Source organism: Eulemur rufifrons, chromosome 24 (assembly GCF_041146395.1).
Source record: "Eulemur rufifrons isolate Redbay chromosome 24, OSU_ERuf_1, whole genome shotgun sequence".
Taxonomy (NCBI): domain Eukaryota; kingdom Metazoa; phylum Chordata; class Mammalia; order Primates; family Lemuridae; genus Eulemur; species Eulemur rufifrons.
The window spans coordinates 595972-604830 of record NC_091006.1 but is presented as its reverse complement, the minus strand read 5'-3'; the positions used below and the strand labels follow the sequence as shown (position 1 = coordinate 604830).

The following is an 8859-nucleotide window of genomic DNA, read 5'->3' as shown; positions in this document are numbered from 1 at the left end:
CATAGTAAACTGTGTGTATTTAGGGAGGTAAAGGAAGACAAAGGTTTTTAAAAGAAAAAATGGGATTATATAACTGTTTTGAAATATTATCCTTGGCTAAGTGACACGGGTCGGAGGCTGGATAGGCAGTTGTTGGGTAGATGTCCTTGCAGAAGTATGGTTTTTTTTGTTTTTTTGAGACACAGTCTCGCTCTGTGACTCAGCTGGAGTGCAGTGACGTCATCCTGGCTCCCTGTGACCTCCACTCCTGGGCTCGAGTGACCCTCCTGCCTCGGCCTCCCGAGCAAATGGGAATGCAGGCGCCACCACGCCTGGCTTAGGTCACCCTAGATGAAGTTTTTACTCTAAAAGACCACAAAGTCGGAACACTGACGTTCCCGGGGCATCTGCGGCCTTCCGGGCAGAGGCGCAACCGGACAGCCAGGCGCCCGACAGACAGGTGGCGCAGCAAGCCCCGCCCCCGGCGAGCCGGCTCGTGGCCCCGCCCCTTCCCCGTCCGCCTCTGCGCCGGCTTGGAGCCCCGCCTCTGCTCCCCGTCCGCCTCTGCGCCGGCTTGGAGCCCCGCCCCTTACCCCGCCCACTTCTGCGCCGGCTAGGAGCCCCGCCTCTGCTCCCCGTCCGCCTCTGCGCCAGCTTGGAGCCCCGCCCCTTACCCCGCCCACTTCTGCGCCGGCTAGGAGCCCCGCCTCTGCTCCCCGCCCACCTCTGCGCCGGCTCGTAGCCCCACCCCGACGCAGCGCCTCCCCAGGTCCGCCCGCCCTGCGGGTCTCCGCTTCCGCCGGCGCGCTGACGTTACCGGTCCTGCGCCTCCTGCGCCTTCTCGCGCTTGTGTCGCGGGCGGAAGGTCGTCCTTGTGACCGCCCTGGCGGTTGAAGCAGTTGTCGCCATGTTGTCGGTCGCCGCTCGGTCGGGCCCCTTCGCGCCCGTCCTGTCCGCCACGTCCCGCGGGGTGGCGGGCGCGCTGCGGCCTCTGGTGCAGGCCGCGGTGCCCGCCACCTCGGAGCCTCCCGTGCTGGACGCGAAGCGGCCCTTCCTGTGCCGGGAGTCGCTGAGTGGCCGGGCAGTGCGACGGCAGGTGGTCGCCTCCGTGAGCCTCAATGGTGAGCCGGGCTGCGGGGAGCGACTGGGGGCTGAAGGGCGTCATCTTTCTCGCTCCCCCGGCCCTGGGCCTGTAGAGCAGCCGAGGAGGACGCGGGAGTGTGGAGCGGAAGCCTCTTTGGGGAGATAGGTCGTTGGGCCGGGGCGACCTTGGGCAGGCGCCCGCGCCACCTCTGCCCTCGGCGTCCTCACCTGCGGGACGCTGCCGGCTGGGTGAGCTCAAGCGATGCTGAGCGCTGGCGTTCCAGGCCTCTTTCTGTCGCCTTTCTCTCGACGGCCAGCTGGGCTCCCATCCACTGGCCAAACTTTGTGCTCATTGGTCAGGTTCAGGAGCCCTGGAGTCGTACTGCGTCCAGCAAAGTCCTGACACATTGTGTTGCTCACAGGTTGTTTGACCTTGGCCAAGTTTCTAAGCATTTTTTGCGAAATGGTTTCGTGGTTATTACCAATTTGGTAGGGATGCCCTGAGGCTTAGATGGGAAAACTGCATAAAGTCATCAACACAGTTTGGGCATTTAATAAATGCTTAAGAATTGAACTGTTAGTGTGTGTGAAGTTGACCCCTTCACCACCACTGACCCCTTCGGTGTCTTTCCCCTAAACCCCCCATTGGCCCCACCCCCCAAACAACACACACAAGTTCAGTTACAGGATAGTGTCACAACACGATCAGTTTAATCCTCGAGAAAAACAAGCAAAGGTTGATGATGTGCCCGTCTCACAGACGAGAAAACGAGGCAAAATTACTTGCACGAGGCTACACAGTGTGGACGTGACAGCGTGGGTTTGACAAGGCTGTGTTAGCCGTGGGCCCTTCCCAGCGGCCTTTCCACACCCTCTGTCCGCAGATCCCGGTTGTCCTCAGCGCCTTGTGTTCCACTCTCTTCTTTACACGCGCTGTATCGGGGATGGAGCGATGGAGACCTGTGGGCAGTGTGCCTGCAGGCAGACTGTGTGGCTTTAAAACATTGGGACGACTTCTGGCATCACTTGGAAATGTTGGAAGCTGGCAACACTGTGCTGTAATTTTTACACAGGAAAAGTCTGGTGTGCGTGTGTTAGCTGTCCCCACAGTTGGAACCAGTGCTCTTCTCCGCTTTGTCATGGTCCTCGCCAGGTCTGGCCCCATTGACGGCTGAGTTTGTGAAACTTCCCTTCCATGGCAACCAGGTTGCCCCCACTCTTCACTCTGCCTTCATTCACCCTATTCTGCACTGTTAGTGGCTCTTCCACTCAGTGTCCACATGTCCACGTGTTTTCCTTATCTATCCTTTCAATCTCAAGGATCAAGTAAATACAATTTCACATTTGCTGATTTGTTTATGTCTTTATAGCACATAACACTTTCCACTCTATTGTGTTTATTGGCAGTTCCTCTGACCTTGAGCTTAAGGGCATAGAGAATGTCTCCTTTGTATTTCTGTCTCCCACTACCTCGGATTTTGCATATGGTTTGGTGCAAAGTATATGTGGGTGAATGTTTGCTAAAGAGCACCAGTGGGTTTTGGAGAACCTGTGCAGGGCAGGAATGGGGTACTGGCCCATTCCAAGCCTGTTCTCAGGGCCTGGATGTGAGAAACAGGAAGGGAGGAGAAATTTCAAAAGCAAAGGTAAAAAGCGTCTTTGGAATTTGTCAGATGACTGAAGGGTTTCTTCTGAAAATTGGAGACTTAACCTGTTGTATTGAAATATTTTTCCAAAAACAGGCAAATAATATAGAACCATAAGGTAAAAACGTCTTTTCTATAATCATGCCTTGAGCTTTTAGCTTAGGTTCACAGTAAAATCTGTCTAAATGGTTTACGGAAGGCTGGGTAGTGGTGGATATGATCAGAGGGGTTGGATCAGGAAAAGATCCTTGAGTTGGGGAGGAAAGTTGTACTGTTACTCTTCTATGCAGATTGCCAATGCTCATCAGAGATCACCTTAAAAAACTTGTTTTATTAAAATGCCTTAATTTTTCTCCATTTCTAGATATTTCCTTTGAGTATCTGATTTTGTTTTAGGTTACAGTTAAATCTATTATCTTTCCTACTAAAAGACCTAATACAGCTCATGTAAATATTTAGAGAATGATTTTTGCAGCATGGCAGTTTAATTTCTTGAAGGGCTTTTGATGGTGTAGACCAGTGAAGTGTAACCTGTTAGACAGAATGGGAACAGACTGTTGCCACCAGGTCTCTGAATGAGAATGGCAAAGCCAGTCTATGTAGTGTTCTTGTACATTTCCTTGTGTACTGCTAAGGGGTGTGGATACTCTTTTTAATGTAGAAATATGAACTTTTGATTCCTTTATCTTTTAGGTATGAAACATATTTTTTGTATAATCCCAGGCAGTGCTAGGGGAAAGTAATTTATGCTGGATTCCAAATGCCAGTCTATACTGACAGGTTAGCATTAGGTACAGTAGTGCATGATGTGATGTCACTTTGATTCCACAAAGCCATAAATGTGAATGTCAAGTTGCCACTACCTGTGTCCTGGTCCCCTCCAAGAAACAGTTGGGTTGGTCAGAAAGTACATAGAGTGATTTTGATAGGTTTCGTTATTGTTTGTGAATACTTGTGGCTTCCATAAAGTTACTGACTTTGGGATCCATGTGAAAAGCAGTTGGGAGTACTCTGTATTGTGACGTTTGACTACTCAAAGAGGTACAGTGTATTAGGGTGAGGCAGGCTAGTAGACCAAGGTGGAATTGCAATTTAAAATAGTGCAAATATATTCTGTAAGTGCACCTTTATTTTGGAAACCGCACATTTTCTAAAAGTGAGGACATTTTAGTGTCCCCTTTTCTAAAAAGGAAACCTTTTGGCAAGTTTCCTAAGACAAATATACAATTTGCAAAGAGATTTGCTTCCTGAAACATACTTAAAAGTGGTACTAGTAAATTCATTTTCTTTTTGTCAGACATTTAAAAACATTATGGGAAAGAAGGACTTTTTTTTTTTTTTTAAACAAACTACTTGCTCCCAAAGCACTACATAGACAACAATTATTTGCTTATTTAACATTCATTTGACACAACTTTTGGCCTATTTTATGGCCTGCAGTGGAAGTATCCGGTTGAGAGACCCGTAGCAGTGAGAAAGGTAATTTCCCTGCTGTCATAGAGGCTATTGCCCTTCATTGAAAAGGGGATGCATGAAAATTTTGCTCTTTTTCCCTGCTAAATTGAAATAATTAGTTCTTTTACAGATTTCATTTTATTTTGAGAGCTGCCTATTGTGATAAAGATGTCCTTTTCTACGCATTAGTGGTTTTATTTGAAGTTAAAGTAATACTAATTTATCCCCTAGGGTCTAAAATAGAAATCTTTAAATTTTCTGCAACTAAAGTTATACTTACAGCTCACAGAATGTTTATTATCTTATAATTAGTATTTTATGAATTTTGAGCGGTTCTTTTAGAGAGCACATAGATAAGAATATAACCATTAGACATTTGCCTGAATAAGATGATCACACACGAACTTACTGGGTAGACTAGATGAGTTCTAGCATCCCTTCTAGTCCAGAGAGTATGGGAGTTATTTAGCTTGAGTGTACACTATACCTTGGCAGTTGAAATTTTAGGAACTTTGAAATATTGCTATTTATTGTGCTATTTAACTTTTTAAACTCGATGCACTGAGATGGTACAAGTCCTGAATCAGCAGTGTTCAACCAGGAGGAGCTCAATTTACAAATACTGTCTTGTAATTTCATAGCAATACGATAGGCAGTGGTTGACTTCATTTCGTTTTTAGCATTTTATATTCTACCACTGCCAATTCGACTATTAGACCCAGTAAGTGCCACATTTCACATTTTTAGAGTTTGATTTGTGGCTCTGTAAAGGTCTGTTTCCTGAGTGAACCCCTTTCAGGATACTCGTGTAATTGTGATCTTTAACCTTGTGTCTGTCTTGCAGTCCCTGCCTCTGTTCGCTACTCCCATACGGACGTCAGAGTGCCTGACTTCTCTGACTATCGGCGCACTGAGGTTCTAGATGGCACAAAGTCTTCCAAAGAGAGCAGCGAAGCCAGGAAAGGCTTCTCCTACTTGATAACCGCAACAACTACCGTGGGTGTCGCCTACGCTGCCAAGAATGTCGTCTCCCAGTTCGTGTCCAGCATGAGCGCTTCTGCCGACGTGTTGGCCATGTCCAAAATTGAGATCAAGTTGTCCGATATTCCAGAAGGCAAGAACATGGCTTTCAAGTGGAGAGGCAAACCCCTGTTTGTGCGCCACAGAACCAAGAAGGAAATCGACCAGGAAGCTGCAGTCGAAGTGTCCCAGCTGAGGGACCCACAGCACGATCTAGAGCGAGTGAAGAAGCCCGAGTGGGTCATCCTGATCGGGGTCTGCACTCACCTCGGCTGTGTGCCCATCGCCAATGCAGGAGATTTCGGTGGCTATTACTGCCCCTGCCATGGGTCACACTATGACGCGTCCGGCAGGATCAGGAAGGGGCCCGCCCCGCTCAACCTCGAAGTTCCCTCCTACGAGTTCACCAGCGACGATATGGTGATTGTTGGTTAGAGACCTGGGCTCAAGTCACGGGCTTCTTGCAGTCTTCATGTCACCTCAGAAGGTTGTTTGAGAGCTTCAAGTTGCTTGATTTGAAATATTTAAGAATTGCTAATAATGTATTTGTAAACATTAATGTGAAGTAAATTGAATTTAATGTTGAATACTTCCAAGCATTCAGTTAATAAAGCCACTGTTAAACGTCGCTAAGCTCGGTCATACACTCCAAAGGTGCAGTGGCCGATAGCTAATTCTAATTAAAAATTAGACTGGTGTACAAGGTATTTGTGAAATCTGTAATTGACTTTCTCATTTATTTTCTTGCCTCAATACTTGTTTCCTTCTTTGTTTCAGGGACACAGATTCTTTGAGCTTTGGGGTTTGCAGCTCATTGTTAAATGAGGTAAAATTAGCTGGTTATCTCCCAAGTCCTGGGAGGTGTCTGTGGTATTGGCAGAGACGGTAGTTTTTCGCGGGACTTAGTGAAAGTCTTGGCTGTGTTTTCCGCCTGCCGCTGTGTGGTGTACGGCAGTCTGTGTGGTAACTGTGTGATCTAGCGAGTGAGTTCTGAGTGAAGCATTAGTCGTTCTAGGGTTTCTCTCCAGGTCTGGCTAGCTGGCTTTCTGCTCAAGTGACAGGCCAGGAAATCGCAGTCATTCCCGACGGCTGTAAGTTAGTATTTACAGTTCTTCAATTTTAAGAGGCAGTGGTGTGATGTATCTGAGAGAAGCTTCCAAAATGGCAGTGCTGCTCTGCTGCCTCCCTCGTTCAGCATCGTGTGTGTTCGTGTCCCCAAAGCTACGTCCACTCTGTCAAGAGGCAGAAAGGCAGCATCTTAGATTAATACTGTCTTTGTGCAAAAACGATCCTGCTGGGTTTGCTTGATTACACTTTGAGGTGTTTGTGGCCACTGAGCACTTTTCACTGTGCAGGGGTGGGGTGGCCACAGCTTGTCAGAATTCACGTCTGTCTTCCTCCTGCCTCCAGTTACACGGGAGAAACAAGACTTAAGGTCTGTCTGACGTTCCCCCTGGGAACTGGGGGTGGGCTCTGCCCTCTGATGGGAATCTTTCTGACAGGCGTGTCCTGTCCTTGCTGTTTGGAGGTGGGTCTGTAGTGCACTTTCCTGGGTCCACCTTGTGATCACATGTGCACGTGTAAAATGGCAGAAGTGGTTGGGTCTGACCAAGGGACTGAGCATCCAGGGTTCCAGTCTTTAATGTTAGCAGTTAGGTGTTTGTACCAGAAAGGAAAATGTCGGAGTTTCTGTGCTTATGAACAGATATAAGTGTTTGGTTCATTTTTCACCATTCTAGAAACAAAATTGGCAGGTATGACAGTTGGTGGGACTCGTAAAAGTATTTTCTGTTCCATGTCTGCAGATAGTGGAGGGGCCCCCACTGGGGGTGGCAGAGTAGGATGCAAAATGTTCAGTTGTGAGGGGGCCGCGGGTCCACACACACAGAATCGTGCTGCCAAAACTGTCACGGCAGCCCGTCCCGTGGAGATACTGATACCCCACATTGCTGCGTCCCCCGCAGCTGCACCTTGAAATGCTTCGTGTTTTCCTATCTGGAAGCCCGGGCACCCTTGCGTTAGCATCTGCCCGCAGCGGAGGACCGCGTAGGAAGCTTGCAGGCCCCTGCGGGTTGCATCGCAGGTGCTTTGTGCTGGGATTGCCGCACGTGGGGGCCGCTTACGTCTGTCGTTAAGAGAAGTCTGTATTCCACAGTGACTGGACTTTGATAAATGGACAGAGCAGACCTGTGTTACCTTTCTGACTATTCTGTGGAAACGAAATCCTAGATATCAGGGGGAAGCCTGACCAGTTAGCGTTCTGACGTCAGACCATTAACATGGACTGCTTTGTACTGGGAGTAATTCCTGGGGCAATCCCGAGAGCCATGGCTTTTCATTATTGTTTAAGAAGTGTTATAAAAACCGGCCTTTTTGAAAATTTTGCACTGTTAGAGCTGTTAGAGATAGTGTCAAATTTACTTTGGTCTTTATGCACATACCCTTTTAAAACCTTTTACTCAATCTAATCTTATAGAGGGCTTTTGTCCTTATTTGATATTTATGGCTTGGGATCAAAATGTGCTTTTAGTATCCTCATTTTTCTAAACAGCGGGAACATGCCATTTGTCTGAATGCCAGAAGTCATTCTTCATTCCTACAGTATTTTCATGTCATTTGACTTTCATTACATTTTGTATACTGACCCAAAATAAATGTCCGTATTTTTCAGAATGGTATCCTTGGCCCCCTGTCCTAACACACCATCTATTTGCTAGTGATTCCCCCAGGCTACTTCCCTGAGGTTCATACTCATGTTCAGCTGTTGACTGGACATGTCTGTGTGGGTGTCCCGTGAACACCTGAAACTCAGAATGTCTGAAAGGAAAGGAGGTCATCTCTGTGTCCCATAAACCAGCCTCATTGCAGGTGGGCCTCCCCATCTACCTAGTAACCGACTTGGCCATCTAAAGACGTGTGGTCTTCCCTGCCTCCTTCCCATCACCTCCTCCCCCAGGGCCAGATCAATCCCCAGACTCTGCTAATTTAATCTCCTCAATACAATGGGTCTGTTACTCTAATAATAGCTAACTTTTGATCACCGACCGCTAACCACTAAGCTAACGGTACTTTAGGTATATGATCTTTAATCCTCAAAAAACCCCATCAGAGAATGTTGCTATTAATAATTTAGAGATGGGGAAACTGAGGCACATAGAAGCGTGTTGTTTCAATCATAGCTGGTAGATTGGTGGAGCCAAAATTTTATTGTAAGCCGGGGAGTCTTGAGTTCAGCTCCGATAGGCCTGACCCACATCCTATCCTACCAGCTCGAGGCCTTGACAATTCCTGCCTGGTCTGCTGCAGTGAGATTCCAGAAAGGTCTTTCCCCCAGTCCTGTCCCCTTAAAATTCACCCTCCAAATGGCTGCCACGTAGTGTAGAGGTTAAGAGTATGGGATGGTTCTGGGTTCCAATCCTGGCTCTGCAGTTTCTTAGATGTGTGACCTGACGTAAAGTCCTCAGTCTCTGCCTCTCTTCCCTCATCTGAGAAAAACAGCTTCTCAGAGTTGTAGGAATTAATCCATTAATGTGTCAAGAGACGGTGTCAAAACCCCTTAACATGCAACCTCCACGAGGTCTTCCTTACTTGCTTCCCATCAGTAAACCCTTTGCTCTGTTCATAGGGAAACTGCTTGCTATCTACATTCTTTTGTTTTCTCTCAGTCCCCTGCTGT

At 47.7% G+C, this 8859-nt stretch overlaps 1 protein-coding gene across 1 annotated transcript; it reads left to right on the top strand.

Annotated features, from left to right (window-relative positions):
- The first annotated feature begins 800 nt into the window (after positions 1-800).
- On the top strand, positions 801-5770 carry UQCRFS1 (ubiquinol-cytochrome c reductase, Rieske iron-sulfur polypeptide 1). Its single transcript, XM_069457141.1, has 2 exons — positions 801-1100; positions 5008-5770. The coding sequence occupies exons 1-2, from the start codon at positions 887-889 to the stop codon at positions 5616-5618; spliced, it is 825 nt and encodes a 274-aa protein (XP_069313242.1). The 5' UTR covers positions 801-886; the 3' UTR covers positions 5619-5770.
- The last annotated feature ends 3089 nt before the right edge of the window (positions 5771-8859 follow it).

Excerpts from the sequence above, each read along its gene's own strand:
- UQCRFS1 (XM_069457141.1), top strand. The coding sequence starts at position 887 with ATGTTGTCGGTCGCCGCTCGGTCGGGCCCCTTCGCGCCCGTCCTGTCC. Across the intron at positions 1,101-5,007 it reads CGCCTCCGTGAGCCTCAATG|TCCCTGCCTCTGTTCGCTAC; the intron begins GTGAGCCGGGCT and ends TCTGTCTTGCAG.